The sequence below is a fragment of the Lissotriton helveticus genome, chromosome 1_1 (assembly GCF_964261635.1).
Source record: "Lissotriton helveticus chromosome 1_1, aLisHel1.1, whole genome shotgun sequence".
In the NCBI taxonomy this organism is placed as follows: Eukaryota; Metazoa; Chordata; class Amphibia; order Caudata; family Salamandridae; genus Lissotriton; species Lissotriton helveticus.
In genome coordinates this window covers 1,445,354,434-1,445,372,301 of record NC_136057.1, presented here as the reverse complement: position 1 = coordinate 1,445,372,301, position 17,868 = coordinate 1,445,354,434, and the positions used below count along the sequence as shown (strand labels likewise).

The following is a 17,868-nucleotide window of genomic DNA, read 5'->3' as shown; positions in this document are numbered from 1 at the left end:
TCTATATGGGTTATTAGTTGTTTTTTTTAGTATGAGTGTCTGAGTGTCTGTATGGTTCAGTGGAGGGTATTACTTAGTGCATAGATGCATGAATGAGTGACTCACTGTTTGTATGTGTTGAAGACAGCACCTGTGCAGGACTGTATGAGTGTGTGTATGGGTGTATTAGTGAGTGAATGACTGTCTCAATAGTATCTTTATGAGTAACTACATATGTTTTAAACTAGCATATGTGAGTATTGGTGTATATATAAGTGAGTATATGTGAGAGTGAGAGATTGGAAGAGTTCCTGTATAAACAAGCATGTGCTTCTATAAGTGATTGTTTAAGAGAGTAAGTATGTGTACGTTTCTGTAGAAGTAAGTGTGGTGGTGTGTGTATAACTGTATATATAACTTAATGAATGTTTGATACTTTGTTTGCATGTGTGTCTATGTGTGTGAGTCACTCTGTGGATGAGTGTCAGTGTGTGACAGGATGTATAGATGTATGAGTACATATGATGAGTGAGTACATGTATGAGTGACTGTATAGAACTATCGGTGATTGAGTGGATGTGTGTGTAAATCTTGGAATTACTGAATAGGTGTGTTGTAACTGGTATTGGTATCTCCATTTTTGTGAAAATGTTTGTTTCTATTTTTGAGTGTGTGTATCAAAGGTTATATTAGGGTGAGAGGAGGACTGCCACTCTATCACAAGGATGATGTCATCAGTGATATCATCAGTGATGTCATTTGAGATATCATCAGTGATGTCAGGATTGATGTCACTGACCATGTCATGAGTGATGTAATATGTGACGTCATCAGCAGTGCATTACGGGCGTGCGAGTTATAGTTAGCTGAACTAAAACGGTGGAATTTCAATGGTTTTGTACAAGTGAAATGTCCAGCTAACTATAACGCCTCGGAAACCTATGGTTTTTTCAGTGAATTTCTAAGGTTTTTTAAATGCTAATTCCTAACTATAACGTGCCTGAAACCTATGTTTTTTTCAGTGAATTTCAAAGGTTTTTTAGATGCTAATTTGTAACTATAACGTGCCTGAATCCTATGTTGTTTTCACTTTATTTCAAAGGTTATTTAAATGCTAGTTTCTAACTATGCCTACAGAGGTAGGACATGTAAAGAAAGAAGAAAAAACACGCAGAAAGAAGAAAAAGAAATGCAGAAAGAAGCAACAGAAGTCCTCAAAGACGAAGAAAAGTGCATGAAGAAGGAAGACATGCTGAAAAAACAAACAGAGAAGCAGAAAGAGGCGTTGTTGCAAAATCATCCTGTACCCTCAACTTTTTCAGGTGGGTACAGGTGGTAACTGACTCTGACTAACCAGTCCTAGAGCCAGTGCTATGCTAAAAGACACAGAATACAGTTAAAACAACTACATACACTAGGGAACACTATGCGTTCGGGTACCCCGGTTATTAGCATGACCTCCTCTGTAAGCCCCTAGTATATAATAGGGTAGGGGGATTAAAACTACCTCTTAAAAGGCGCCACAGGGCGCGTTTGCACACTGTTGAAGGGAGGGGGGGCTGAGCTGACATGTGCAAACAAGCCCTGTGGCTGTTTTAATTTGGTGGATGAAGTCCCCTTGAATCCTGAGTGTCCCTTAGGTACAAGTAGCCCACCAGGTATCTCCAGTTAGCACCACAGAGCTGTGTTGCAGATAGGTGTAAAAAGGGGCATGGCCTGGACCACCTCTCTACAACGAAGTGCAGTGGCGCTTACTGGAAGCACCTGGTGGGCTAGTTGGCCCCCAGAAGCCCTCTAGAATGAAGGGGAATTAGTTCCCCAACTTAAAACACGCCACAGGGGGTGTTTACACATGTCACCTCAGGCCCCCTCCCCTCTCTTCACCACTATGTAAACGTGACCTGTGGCCATTTTTATTTGGGAGATTAAGTCCCCTTGAATCCTGAGGGTTCCTAGGATCCAACTAGCCCACTAGGTACCTCCAGTAAGCGCCACAGAGCTGCATTGCAGAGAGGTGTAAAAAGGGGTACGGCCAGGACCACTTCTCTGCAACGCAGCGCAGTGGCGCTTACTGGAAACACCTGGTCGGCTAGTTAGCCCCCAGGGGCCCGCAGGATTGAAGGGGAATTATTTCCCCAAATTAAAATGCGCCACAGGGCGTGTTTGCACACGTCACCTCAGGCCCCATCACCTCCCTTTCCCACTGTGTAAACATGCCCTGTGTCCGTTTTAAGTTGGGAAATTAAGTCCCCTTGAATCCTGAAGGTCCCTAGGGTCAAAGTAGCCCACTAGGTACCTCCAGTAAGCGCCATTGCAAAGAGGTGTAAAAAGGGGTACGGCCTGGACCACCTCTCTGCAACGCAGCACAATGGCGCTTATTGAAATCACCTGGTGAGCTAGTTGGCCCCCAGCGGCTCTCAGGATTGAAGGGTAATTATTTCCCCAACTTAAAACACGCCACAGGGCGTGTTTGCACATGTCACCTCAGGCACCATCCCCTCCCTTCGCCCCTGTATAAACGCACCCTGTGACCGTTTTAAGTTGGGAGATTAAATCCCCTTGAATCCTGAGGTCAAACTAGCTCACTAGGTACCTCCAGTAAGCGCCACAGAGCTGTGGCGCGTTTTAAGTATGCACAAGAGAGCTGCGTTGCAGAGAGGTGTTCAGAGGCCACGCCCCTTTTTACAACACTCTGCAACGCAGCTCCGTTGCGCTTACTGGAGGTATCTGGTGGGCTAGTTGGCCCCCAGGGACCCTCAGGATTGAAGAGGAATTAATTCCTCAACATAAAACACGCCACAGGCCGTGTTTGCACACATATCACCTCAGGCCCCACCCCCCTCCCTTCACCACTGTGCAAAGGCGCCCCGTGGCGTGTTTTAAATTGGGGAATTAACTCCCCTTGCATTCTGAGGGTCCCTGGGGTGCAACTAGCTCACCAGCTACCTCTATTAAGCGCCACAGAGCTGCGGACTTAATTTACACCGGGGACCCCACCCCCTGGGGCATGGTCTTTTTTTTTTAATCTTTAGGAGTGGGGCTGCGTTGCCCCGCTCCTCAGGCCACTTATGGCCCCGGGGACCCCATCCCCTGGGGCCGGCCTTTAAAAAAAATATATATATATTTTATTTCATTTTGGGGAGGGGGGTTGTGTGTCCCCCCTCCCAGGCCACTTATCGCCCTGGGGAGCCCCTCCCCTGGGGCATGGCCTCTCGTTGGGGACAGTGGGGGGGTCCCCAATCCCTCCACGGTCCCAGCCGTCTCCCCGCCTCCTGAGGGATCCGGCATTGCTTTTCCACATGGGGAGCTGCTAAGATGCAGATCCCTGTGTGGAAAAGCAATTTGGTTTGCATTTTGAAAGAGAGAGCAGGTTTCCCTGCTCTCTTTTTCAAAATGCAGAACAAGTTTGCTATGGCAGGGTGGGGGCATGGAGGCTCCCCCCCTGTCATAGCAAACTACAGTGTCTCGGGGGTGGGCACCCCAGGACACTGCAGGAGCCGGCCTGGGGGGGTGGCGGTCACCAGGGCCACGACAGGGCTCCAGGAGGGGTCTGCGCAGCCCCCCTCGCAACATTTTCAAAGTCCTGGGGGGTGGTGGTCCCCATCCCCCGGGGCCGGCCTTTTCACACAAAAAAATCCCCATTCCCTCCACGGTCCCAGCCGGCTCTCCGCCACCTGTGGGAGCCGGCATTGCTTTTCCACATGGGGAGCTGCTAAGATGCAATTTGGTATGTATTTTGAAAGAGAGAGCAGGTTTCCCTGCTCTGTCTTTCAAAATGCAAACTACAATGTCCCCGGGGGTGGGCACCCCGGGACACTGCAGGAGCTGGCCCTGGGGGGTGGCGGTTCCCAGGGCCACAACAAGGCTCCAGGAGGTGTCCGTTCGGCCCCCTCCCAACATTTTCAAAGCTTCGGTGGTGGTGGTCCCTGGGGCTTGGGGGTCCATAATGGAGTCCCAAATTTAAACTCTTAGTGTCCCGGGGAGGTGGCGGTCCCTGAGGCATGTGGGGGGCTCAAGCCCCCACCACAATTTTTTTTTAAAAGCCCCGGGGGCGGTGGCGGTCCCCGGGGCTGCGGGGGGCCATGAGCCCCCCGCATATATTCTAATGAAGCCCCAGGGGGTGGCGGTCCCCGGAGCTTGGGGTGGCCTTTGAGCTCCTCACCCACTTATATTGAAGCCCCAGGGGTGGCGGTCCCCGGGGCTTGGGGGGCTGTGAGCCACCCCACATAATTTTTTAAAGCCCTGGGGTAGGTGGTCCTCGGGGCTGGCGGGCACCTCTGGGCCCCCCATTCACATAAAAACATTGCCCCCGGGATTTGGCCCCCCCAGGGGCTAATTACCAACGAAGCGCGGGAGCCCTCACTTCGTGTTTTTTTTTTATCGGCTGGATCTGCGCACCCTTGCCGATTTTTAAAAAAAATAATAAGAAGAAAATTAGCCCTGGTGGTCCTTGTGGGACCCCCTAAGCAGGCCTAGGGGGTCAGGGTGTTTCTACCCTGCCCCCTATTTGTGTTTTGAAAACATTTTTCTCTGCTTTCTTGTGCCTTGGTTCTACCGAGGCACAAGATGGCTGCCAACAGTTCCTGATTTGGAGTGTTGACAGCCAATTAGCATGAAGCTCGTGCTCGGGAGGGTTCGCGGATCCTCCGTGGCCATAGATATATATATGATTTTACTTTTGATTTTCTCAGGAACTTCTGAATGGATTTACACCATTTAACAAAAAAGCACGACTCTGAACCAGGGGCTACCTTTTTGCCAAATTTGGTGTCATTCCGTTCAGCAGTTTGGGCTATAGCTACGACTAAAGGTTCCTATGGAAAATTGCATGAAGAAAACATGTTTTGGGACTTCTTTTTTCTCGCCCCCCGCTTGACGAATCACCCTGAGACTTTCAGGATAGGAGCGGACCGGAGCTGGCCAAACGTTTTGAAAATTTCGCGAAGATTCGTCAACCGGCGCCAAAGTTATTGGAAATAGAATGTTGCGGGTTTCCTATGGAAAATAGGTCCTAACTATAATTACCTACTGGCGACTGAGAGTAAGTTATATATGTGTGTGTGTGTGTGTGTGTGTGTGTGTGTGTGTGTGTGTGTATGTGTGTAGCTGTGTAGCTATCATGATCAAGGCCGAGTCAGGCTGAAAAGCGTCATGGAGGTTGTGGTAAATGGGCAAATAAACTAAAAAATTCATGTACAAAGACTGGGTTCGCCTCCGTTTGTTCCCAAGGAGAAGGGAAGTGGCAGAAAACGGTGGAGAGAAATATAAATATATATATATACACACACACACACACACATATATGATCTTAGAAACCTTTCCATCTTCACTCATGCATGCCACTGCTTGACAACTCTTTTTCAGGCACCTGTGCATTTATGATTAATCAAGATGCTGTCACTCTCAGTGCAAGACAGCCATTGGATGAAGTGGGCTAACCCAATGAAACATGACATATGCCGTGGTGCGCAGAAGCAAAATGTGAATGACACTTGAACAAACCAAAAGAAGAGAGATGACTGAAAGCTCATGTATGTGTGTATACAGATATGCCTTTTTTTTAAAAACATAAATCTGGCAAGAAAGCTAAACCTGCCTCTAGGCAGTACCTAAAACTTGTTGAGGTCCAATGGTGCAAGTCAGGTGGGCAAAGGCAGAAAAAGTGTTCGCTTAGTAGGTTTAAAACCCTGTGACGTCCTTGAGCATTCTGGCTGTGTAATGTTACTTCTGATACCCCTTATATTTTGGTAAATTTGCGTTCCAACCAATTACCTGCTTTCACAGACACGTGCACATGTGCCTTGGATTCATAATACACCCAATCAAATCCGGCCTCCACAGCCAGCCAGGCCAGCATGCCGTACTTGTTTCTGTCACGGTCTGAGGTGGTGATGTCGAGCGCCCGGCCCTCGTAGTGCAAGGAATCCTGGGAGTGATGGCCGTCTTCGTCCCAGCCTTCCGTCACCCGCAGCTTCAGCCCGGGCCACATGTTCATGACTGAGATTGCCAGGGCGTTCACCCGGTCCTTGCAGCGCTGGCGTCCACCCCAAGGAGGAAAGGAGGGAGAGGTCAGTATTCACAGTATTGACCGCTGGCGCATGCGCTGTGCGTATCTCCTGCCTATTTTCTAGTTAAATGTGTGAGGATGACACACTAGGGCCTGATCCTGAGATGCCAGAAAAGCAACCTCTGATGGAGGGTCCTCTCACTTTGTACGTTAGCTGGAGAGGGCAGGATACTGACAGCCTCTGGAACCAACCAACCCCATCTGCCAATACAGAAACGACAGCCTCTGGAAACAACCAACCCCATCTGCCAATACAGAAACGACAGCCTCTGGAAACAACCTCTGGAAACAACCAACCCCATCTGCCAATACAGAAACTACAGCATCTGGAAACAACCAACCCCATCTGCAATACAGAAACTACAGCATCTGGAAACAACCAACCCCATCTGCCAATACAGAAACTACAGCATCTGGAAACAACCAACCCCATCTGCCAATACAGAAACTACAGCATCTGGAAACAACCAACCCCATCTGCCAATACAGAAACTACAGCATCTGGAAACAACCAACCTCATCTGCCAATACAGAAACTACAGCATCTGGGAATCAAATAACTCCTCTTTGCATGCAGGGATTACAAGCTTTGGGGCCAAAATGACTTCTCTCCATATAAAGAAATTATAACTTCTAGGCTCTAGTAACCTCTGTTCCAATGTAGGAATTACTCGATGTAGGACCAAAAAAATCCCTCTCAGGAAAGAAACAGTAGCTCCAAGGATCAAATAACTCCTCTTCCAAAGTAGGGATTACAACCCGTGGAGCCAGATATCTGTGCTAGAGTGGGACTGGAGAACCTGCTGCAGTCCCTCAGATTTTGAGTCTAGAAATAAACCCTCAATCCAGCGGCGGCTCCTCCGCTAAGGCGGAGGAGCGTCGTCTCACAGGAAATATAAAAGGATAATAACACCATTTTATTATCATTTTATTTTTCACTACTGGCTCTGCAGGTGTGGGGCGGGCAGGGCTACCCACAGAGCAGGGGGAAGAGTGGTGGGCACTTTCTAAGTGTGCATGACGGTTTGGCCGGCCGTCTTGGGGTGGCCAAACAGTCTGTGGTGATCTTGGTTTCATTACATCATGGCTTTGAGTCATAGGAATCTAGAATTCCATCTGTTGTTGTTCCTTCTTTATCTTCTCATCCTCAATCTGAACGCAGAAGCAGTAGACGGAATATTGTCAGACCTTTAAGGTTCAATTAGTTAGGTATAATTTCACCTTCTTTTTATTCATCTATCTATGTTATGCTATTATATCATTGTTAATGTATTTAATCTTTTATGCAATCATTTATTTGTATTTGTTTCATTTGCTTATGTGTAGCGAAGGGAGATATTGTGGTGATCTTGGTTTCATTACATCATGACTTTGAGTCATAGGAATCTAGAATTACATCTGTGTATCTCCAGCTTAATGATTCTATGTGACGCAGTTAATATGGAACTGCTGCAGCTGTGGCTAATAAATATTCATCTTGAAGTATTTATGTCTGTTGCCATTTTCTACAATATACTTCATTACACAATCATGCCTACTTAGCATGTTCTCCACCTGGCTGTATTGCACAGCCTGGGTGCAGAACATGCACAGCCTCCTACTCCCTGCCTGAGCGCCAAACCAGGCCGCTCAGACCAATCACAATGCTGCTGTCATATTGGTGACAGCAGCATCGTGATTGGCTTAGAGGAGTCTGGGAACCTGTGTACTTCCTGTTTCCTGCGTCGACTGAAGAGGACGAGGCCACCAGGTAAGTGAACCTTCCTTTTAAATTTTTCCTTTTTTTCAGATCCCCGTCCCCGCCCTACCACTACTGCCCGATAACAGCCGCTACTGCTTAAACTCCAGATGCCCTCTCTGGAGCTGAACATCACACCTCATAGGTGGTCTCGAGAAAGACCATATGACGGCAAATGTGGACTTCAAAAGTAGAAGCAATGCATTCTCATTTCACACATCATTCTAGATTTTCTTGATACAAGACCCAGGATCAGTCCACCAACAACAGAGACCACACACGTGATGCAGCACCCACAGCTGTAAACAATGAGCCAAATGTAGCCCCTCAAGGTGAGATACTTAGTACTAGACACAATCCCCCAGATGAGCCATTCAGACCTGGACACAGTGTGCCCGATGGCACATTAAACCTTATTCATGATGTGTGCACAGCTTAGTTGTAACTCAACCTGCCTTGTTGGGCGCTTTTATTTTATTGTATTTATTCCTGGGCTGTACCCGGCTCAGTGTGTAATAAAAGCTTGTACTACTGCCTGTTAATGAAGCATGGTAAAATATTTTCACTGTAAGGCAGCCAAACCGATTGACTTTGTCATTGCTTGTATATTTTAAGTCGTGGCACAGAGTGTCACCCTTCTCAGTATTACACCTCTGAAAATACCATAAAGCTACTGATAAACCAGGATTGTCAGAGCCACTCACAAGAGACCTGGAGCAATGTAAGATTTCATTTTCTGTTGGCCCCAGAGCTAAGTGAGGTAGATTGAGTGCTGGTGTGGACCCCTCTGTACCTCCAGGCCATCTGTAGCAGCATCTCCGATGCAAGGTCCCTTTGCATGCAAGGTGCCTAGAGGACATCAGGGCGTTACTGTTACAACCTCTTGAAAAGATGTATTTTTTCTCAATTGTGTGCGTGGAAGTGAAGCAACACTACAGCTTCCAGATTGCGTGCGATACTTGAATAAAAGGCCTGTTCTTGAAAGTGCCCCCCCCCCTCATGACACTGAGTCTTCTTGTCACACTACACATATAGCAGGGGCAAAGCAATCAACTTGGTAGATATTAAAGACACATTAAACATGCCTAGTCCAGATAATCCTGCTGCACCTGTCTATAACGTCTCCTGTAACAGAAAACAATGGTTATGATGGTTTCTTCTGCAGATGCTTCAATTTCTTAGGGGCCAGTGAATGCTACCTAGCGAATTAATCATATTCAGCAAATGTTAGACCACAATATGTTTCGTAAAGCTCATAAACACACACGGTTATGATTAACATAGGTAAATGTATGTAAATATTATTGATGGCATCATTTGATGTTCCAAGTGAAAGAACGGCGTAGTGCATGTGAATAGTGACAGTGGGGATGATTATAATGTAAAAACAAAGAACAGAAAAGCAATTCAAACTCAGTGGGAATGCTGAGCCATGTCAATATTACTACCATAAGGTCAAACAATGGTGCTTTTCCTCAAAGGTATTGTAATATTGAAATATCACCTCATTGGTGATTTTCTAGTGTCCTTTTCTTGTGAAGGTCCATCGTTGCCTGATTTTTATCTTGTATTATTGACATTCTCTCTAATTTCCATATAGGTGCATTTATTCAGTCGTGATGAAGACCCTGCCTAAATTGTGACAAGGGATTGAAACGTTATTTTTTTTTTTACTTTGGCTTGGTTTCTCAGATGGACTCTCAAACTGTTAGGCAGGAAGAGCTGATTTCCCTCTGCTTGGTGTTTATACAAGCTATCACGTTTCCCCATTATAATTATCACCACTGTCACAATGTACGTGCACTGTGCTGTTCTTTCACTTGGCAAAAGACACACAAATGATGGACGGAATGCGGAAGAAATGAAACATTCACCCCCATCAAGAGATCTGGGTTAAATCCATCCATCGTTCTTTTGCTCACCATGCCACCCCAGTTTAGACTCAGTGATATGCAAATCAGTCGCTCCTCATCGAAACAGTCCAGCCCGAACTGTCAAGCCAGGTCCTCCCTGGACCAGAAACAAGCATCCTGGGACCAGTTTAGGCGTATCACCCCTCATCAATCAGGCTAGCTTGAATCCGGTGGCACAGTGAGCCCGGGACCCACGTCTGGGCATACCCGGCGCACTTAGGACGAGAACGCAAAAGACTCACAAATAATAGACGGAATGTAGAACAAATCAAACTTTCTCCTCCAGTCAAGAGATCTGGGTTAAATCTATCATTCTTTTGCTCATCATGCCACCCCAGTTTAGACCCAGCCATATGCAAATCACTGCCTATTTTGTATCTGTACTTAGGGATACCCTATGTATCCCTATTGCATCTATCTATACCTAATTTGATCTTCAAGGTCATTAACCTGCACATTTTTCACATAGCAACACCACAGAGAGTTTTTTTCTCCCGGATTATATAAAACTACCGACAAGCACCACAGACACAGAGCTCTTAAAACCAACCTGATATCCTTAATCATTGACAAAAAACACAGTCTTAGGCCGAGCTGCATTAAATTAGAACTGCTCTATTTTTTACCAAATGACACACCCTCCCTGACAGACACACTGAGCATTTTATTCTTAGTCCCAAAAAACACTGGAATCCCTGAGCGGCAAACGCTTTCCATCTCAGGTTCCCTTAACCAGAAATGTAGGCTAGGTATCACTGCGGATGAAACTGGGAAGGTCATCCTACACACCTCAGTAAACAATTTCCAAAGCTTCACCACATTGAAACCCTGAAGACCCTAAAAGCGTCAACGACACAAATGGGCATTAATATTGATGCCATCGCGCCGTCTATCTCTTCTGACTGTGACACCTCTAGCTAACACTCTTTCACTCCCCTTAGCTCCTTTGTGTCAAACACATAAGCCTGAGCAATGAAACCAGACTTCATAATGCTAGCATAAAACCAGGTGGGTGAACCATAACCTGGAACGAAGCTGTGCCCACGTTCACACCGATCAAAATACAGTCCAGGGTCAACTTCTGAGCCCTACCTGCAGAAACCACCACCTGCGGTGCAGCCTGCCTCTGGTAAGCAACCTCCTAGTCCCGCCTAAGACAACAGCACATATATTTAATCTTCACAGGACTAGCTCACCTATGTGCATGAATCAAATGAGAGGTATAATAACTCGCCTCATATTTCATTGCAGTCACTGCTGCCAGAGCACACATTTCGTATGCACTCCCCAAAATGAACTGCTTGAAATCATCTAAGTTGGATCGTCTGCATAAAAGGATAAAAATCCAGCAAATTACAAACTCCATTTCTCTCGCCCATAAGCACTTTCCTTCCAGGGACTGCCTGACCAATTCCTTTACACCTCCCTGGACACAACAACTCCCGGAGACCTGAATACAGACCAGACACAGATACCAGTTCCAACGGATGTATGATGGTACAACGTGTACCGTTACAACGCTTCCCTTTACGCCGCAGTTTTAACAACGCAAGTCGTTACAACGACATGCGTTGGGGGGGTGCTGATAGTGAATAGTTTAATTTACTATTCCAACACCAGTCCCCGTGGATAGTAGGGAAGGTGTTGGATAGTAAATTAAACTATCCCCTATCCTAGAGCGCCCTCCAGCGAAAGTCGTTGTAACGACTTTCGTTGTTAAAACTGCGTTGTAACTGTACCGCGTTGTAGCGGTTCCGTTGTAAAGGATGTTTCCCGTTCCAATGCTCCGAAGCACTGCTCACAAACATTATCTCTAATGGGCCATACACAACTGGCTACTCTTTGAGGGCAGATACGACAACACATCCAATCAGCTCAATCGCCAGACCTAGAAGACCTAAGCGATCTACCCAGACATATCAAAAGAACCATCTCCTACACATCCCGCCAAAGCTGCCCCTGTGAAATGTAGGTCTGCAGTGTCTAATGCCAGAGCCTTATCTGTCCTCATCCAAGACTGTCAGCGTAATGCTATTGCTCGTCCACCAAACCCCTGTAATACCTCTCACCTGGCCACAAAAAGAGTTTATTGATGCTTTCCTTGATTATAGCTCTGGTCAACTCAGCTCCTCTTGTGATCAGATTTTCTGGTGTGATTTCAGGCACCAATTGGATAAAGACAAAGGCAGCCATGCATCCCCCCTTTCTTTCAGAAGACAGTAACATTGCACCACAGTAAGGGCTATGGGCTGTGACCGATTTTCATAACGACACCCCATGTACAAATCTATGATCGTCTCAAATCGGGTTGGTCTGGCTACTTCGTTGCTTTCAAAATCCTGACCAGAAAGCACTCTTATAGCACCCTCTCCATACTAAACTGGAGATGGACATTGTAAAATCCGGAGACCACAAACACACTGACAACAACCATGGCAAATCAAATATGTCTGGTTTTAATTGTGGTGATGGTTTCTGCTTTTCACTTCTTTAGTTGTCAACTACTTTGACTTACCCCTAAGGAATAGCGGTTTGAAATCATATATTTGTATGTGTATTGCTGAAACGTATTTGAATTCCAATAAGAAAAACAATCATTGTTTATTATTATGTTTATTGATTGTTTGAATTTCAGTGTTGCCCCTGACGAAGGGACATTGAAAAAGTCCCGAAATGCATTGGGATATCAACATCTACGTGATCTAAAGAAAATATGAACAGATAATTGTTCACAAAAGCTTGTATTTGTGATGAACATTGCTGAAACTTCATGATTTTTGTAAATAGTAATCTGAACAAAAAAGTGTTTCAATATAATCCTGTTTAAACTAATTAAAGTATCTGAATAATTTGATTATAAATTGTATGTTTAAATTTGAGTAAAGAAGTAAATCCATAAGAGTAGTGCGTGCCTGAGTCTAGTAGGCTACTTGGCCACCTAGCCCCTATCTTCATTTATATTTAGAGTGTTTTAGGTACACTCATTCAGACACGGTACACTGATCGAAAAATAGAACAAAAACAGGGATTAATCTTTTCAAGAAGGAGTGAATAGACCACCGCTTCTCACAGGTTTTAATTTGCTAACGCATGCAAGCAAAGAGAGGCATTCTCAACTTATTTCTTTCTGTGCTTGCTATGGCTTTGCTGTGCTCTTTACTCCTTAAATTTGAAGTGCTAGGTTGTATCACTCCCCAAACGTGTGGTGTTGGTGTCATGCCAGATAATGCCACAAACAGTCTGTGCATTTTGGCATGCCTGTGTTTGCATGTGTTAACATATTAAAAGCAGACTGCTAGCAAGTTTCGAGGCTCCCACTATATAACGACCAAAACATTGAAATCAGCTTTAATAGAACTCTTTCTTGACTCACAAAAGTTTACCCAATGGGCTCTATGTTTTTCTTTATATTGGCATTGACATCTTTTTTATCTTCTTACTACTTTATCAGGCTTTTTTGTTGCATCAATAAATAGTAATTTGCCTTTGCGGAAAGGACATTGTGTGTAGTGATTTCTGCATGGAAATCACTACACTGTATGCCATGCATGGAAATCACTACACTGTATGCCATGCATGGAAATCACTACACTGCATGGAAATCACTACACTGTATGCCATGCATGGAAATCACTACACTGCATGGAAATCACTACACTGTATGCCATGCATGGAAATCACTACACTGTATGGAAATCACTACACTGTATGCCATGCATGGAAATCACTACACTGTATGCCATGCATGGAAATCACTACACTGCATGGAAATCACTACACTGTATGCCATGCATGGAAATCACTACACTGCATGGAAATCACTACACTGTATGCCATGCATGGAAATCACTACACTGTATGCCATGCATGGAAATCACTACACTGCATGGAAATCACTACACTGTATGCCATGCATGGAAATCACTACACTGCATGGAAATCACTACACTGTATGCCATGCATGGAAATCACTACACTGCATGGAAATCACTACACTGTATGCCATGCATGGAAATCACTACACTGCATGGAAATCACTACACTGTATGCCATGCGTGGAAATCACTACACTGCATGGAAATCACTACACTGTATGCCATGCATGGAAATCAATACACTGTATGGAAATCACTACACTGTATGGAAATCACTACACTGCATGGAAATCGCTACACTGTATGCCATGCATGGAAATCACTACACTGTATGGAAATCACTACACTGTATGGAAATCACTACACTGCATGGAAATCGCTACACTGTATGCCATGCATGGAAATCACTACACTGTATGGAAATCACTACACTGTATGCCATGCATGGAAATCACTACACTCTATGGAAATCACTACACTGTATGCCATGCATGGAAATCACTACACTGTATGGAAATCACTACACTGTATGCCATGCATGGAAATCACTACACTGTATGGAAATCACTACACTGTATGCCATGCATGGAAATCACTACACTGTATGGAAATCACTACACTGTATGCCATGCATGGAAATCACTACACTGTATGGAAATCACTACACTGTATGCCATGCATGGAAATCACTACACTGTATGCCATGCATGGAAATCACTACACTGTATGGAAATCACTACACTGTATGCCATGCATGGAAATCACTACACTGTATGGAAATCACTACACTGTATGCCATGCATGGAAATCACTACACTGTATGGAAATCACTACACTGTATGCCATGCATGGAAATCACTACACTGTATGGAAATCACTACACTGTATGCCATGCATGGAAATCACTACACTGTATGGAAATCACTACACTGTATGCCATGCATGGAAATCACTACACTGTATGGAAATCACTACACTGTATACCATGCATGGAAATCACTACACTGTATGGAAATCACTACACTGTATGCCATGCATGGAAATCACTACACTGTATGGAAATCACTACACTGTATGCCATGCATGGAAATCACGACACTGTATGCAGCTGTATGCCACAAACATTGGAACTTTTGTACTAAGAGCAGTTCCGTGCAATTATAGATTTGTGGTATTTACCACGAGATGCCAAGTGTAAATCAAGGTCCATGTGTAATGTTTTTGCTGTGTGAATTGAAACATTGAGTCAATAGACTTAAACTTCAATGCAGAGGCAAGAGGACTATTTTTTATTCTACAACTTCTCCCAGTGCTTGCAAGAGGGAATGCGCCTCCCATTTCGAAGGCATCAATTAAGTACAGGACTGGAGTAGAGGCAGAATGTCCGAAGAAATATTTGAATACTGCGCTCATTGCATCAGATTACGGAAGCCAGCCTGCCTGACCCTCTCCTGGGGGTTCTGTAAGCTCTGGCCTGAATAACTTTTTATTTTAAACAAATCAGGGCACAGGAATCTCCTTATGCCAAACATTTCCAAGTTTATTAATGACCTTTATATGAGTTTTACAAACAGTTCTGTACATAAACTCTTGAACTATAATATTGTTTAATCAGGCACAGTACCCATAGGCAATATGGCTGCTTTTGGTACTGGGTAGGGGGATTCTACAGCTGATCCTTACCTAAAATCAGAACACGCCTTTGTGCGTTTCTCCAGTGCATCATATGTTCAGTGTAGTCCTGTTTAGGTGGACATAATACGTTGCTGTTTTGCACACAATGTGGCAAGAAGAAAGTGCTGGATGGAATGCTTGAATTATTCTTACCCTCTGGCAATTGCTTGTGCTGCATCCCAGTCCATCATTTTTCACCCACTAGTCACTTAGGTAGAGACCAATCATATTAACATCAATTTTGGCCCTGCTCCAATAGGAACAGCCCAACACAAACTGAAAGACCAGGTCCCCTCCAGATGGGGACACAACTAAGCCAAGACGGATTTTAATCCAGATCTCATATGTGAGGTAGAGCTTGAGTCCTGTGGTGCAGAGAGCATGGGACCCACGTCTGGGAGTACCCAGCACTTTTAGGATGTTTACTGTAACAGGAACAAAGTGATGAATGGAATTATTGAATTAATCTCAGCCACTGGCAATCGTTCGAGGGCCACGTCTCAGCGCATTGTCTCTTACTCACTTTGCCACGCTAGACAAAGACTGGCCATATGGAAATCAGGCTTGGTCTTGGTTTAACAGAAACAGTCCTGCCTGAACATCCAAATCTGGTCCCCTCCAGACCTGAACTTACCCAGACCAGTTGCTTGTGTTCCCTTCTGGGTGGGGGCCTCACCTGGCATGAGGAACAGGGCATTTACCACAGGAAACAACCTTTACAACGCAACTTTTACAACGCACTACCATTACAACGAAACTTTTACAACGCAACATCCATTACATCACATGCCATTACAACGCAACCATTACAACGCATGACACTACAACGCATACCACTACAACACATGTCATTACAACGCATACCATTACAACGCATAACATTACAATGCATAACCTTACACTTTCTAACACTTACCCTACTGTTGCACCCCCTGGAGTTAGAATAGTAATTTTTACCCCTACACTATCCAACACTTACCCTACTGTTGCACCCCCCTGGAGTTAGAATAATAATTTTTACCCCTACACTATCCAACACTTACCCTACTGTTGCACCCCCTGGAGTTAGAATAATAATTTTTACTCCTACACTATCCAACACTTACCCTACTGTTGCACCCCCTGGAGTTAGAATAGTAATTTTTACTCCTACTCTATCCAATACTTACCATACATGCAATGTAATGTTATGCGTTGTAATGGTATGCATTGAAAAGGTAGTATGCGTTGTAATGGAATGCGTTGTAAAGGTAGTTTTTAAAAATTCGTTGTAATGGCATGCGTTGTAATGGAATGCGTTGTAATGGATGTTGCGTTGTAAAAAAAGCGTTGTAAAGGTATGCGTTGTAAAAGTATGCGTTGTAACGTCATACATCCATTTACCACTATTGTGAAAACGAACTGTGGAGAAACTGCGCTGTCCCTTTATTGTGCTTACATTGATTTAGAGACAAGCTTCAATATGATGGACATGTTTTATTGTTCAAACTTTAGAAACTGGGCAAAATTGCAGAACTTCTTAACTGCGTCCAATTACTTTATGCTGAGATATGCACCATGGTAAGTGAGTAGTTAATAAGGGGACAAACTAGAATAATAAACACGAGAAGTGTGATACATGGTAGTGTCCTGGTTCCTTCCTTTTAATATATTTCTTTCAGACCTAAGCTTGGGCTTACTACATGTAAATGTTTTCCACCTCAAACAACTCAGTGCCATGTGCAAGCTCTTTGGCCATACAGTTCTGCTAAGATGTGAATCTCTGTATCTTCATCACTCACTATCTGATTTGGGATTATATAGCCAAACCAGTGTTCTGAAAATTAAGTTCAATAGAGCAAAGATTAAGGTCTTTGAGTTTCACAAGCCGTGGGGCCTGGCTTAGTGAGTCGGGGTCGCCCACGGGTTCATCTTCGAAAATGGGGCCTGGCTTAGCGAGACGAGCCACCCACGGGTTCATCTTCAAAAAATGTGACAGAAAGGAAAAATGGTTACACATGGCCTCTGAAATTATATACCACCTCAGATAGCCCAACAACCACGGCTCTTCAAAAAGTATTAAGGGCTCAATTACTACCGTCGCTCAATTACGCGCAACAGGCTTTTCCAGGCAGGTTCGCACAGGACTTAGAAAAAATACATTGCACAGCGTATAAAAAGACATTTCACTTACCAGCCTTCACTAGAAACACCTTGATTTACCTTGAATTTGACCTCAACCAACAAAAATTAGAAGAGCTGGCCGCCTTGATAAAATATTCCTATCTGACAACTACGGCTCCAGATAACAACATGAAGGCCACCATAAAATCCATCTTTCTACAACCAAGTAACCCTTGGTCTGCAGCCTCGCCACAGCCAAAGATCTTCTGCAACTAGCGACAGAGAACTGGGACCCCAGCACAATCAACTACGCTACCATTAAATTAACAATAAAAAAAGCACCTACGTTTAGGCTTTCGCAGTCTGGACATGGAATCCCTGGGAGCCAGAGACTTTCATGAAACCCAATGTCTCCCTCACATTCTGCTTAGTCACAAGCCCCACCTCATGCAGCCCAAGGGGAGACAAGCATTACATAGGATTTGGACAAACAAGACTACACCCGCTCCCCTTAAAAGA

General features: G+C 44.7%; 1 protein-coding gene across 1 annotated transcript in view; it reads right to left on the bottom strand.

The window, feature by feature from the left end:
- The window catches only part of DHH (desert hedgehog signaling molecule), an 88,016-nt gene that overhangs the window by 29,531 nt on the left and 40,617 nt on the right, over positions 1 to 17,868 (bottom strand). Inside the window, exon 2 of the mRNA XM_078685759.1 lies at positions 5,752 to 6,013. Within this exon, the coding sequence (XP_078541885.1) occupies positions 5,752 to 6,013 (262 nt within the window). The remainder of the gene's footprint in view (positions 1 to 5,751; positions 6,014 to 17,868) is intronic.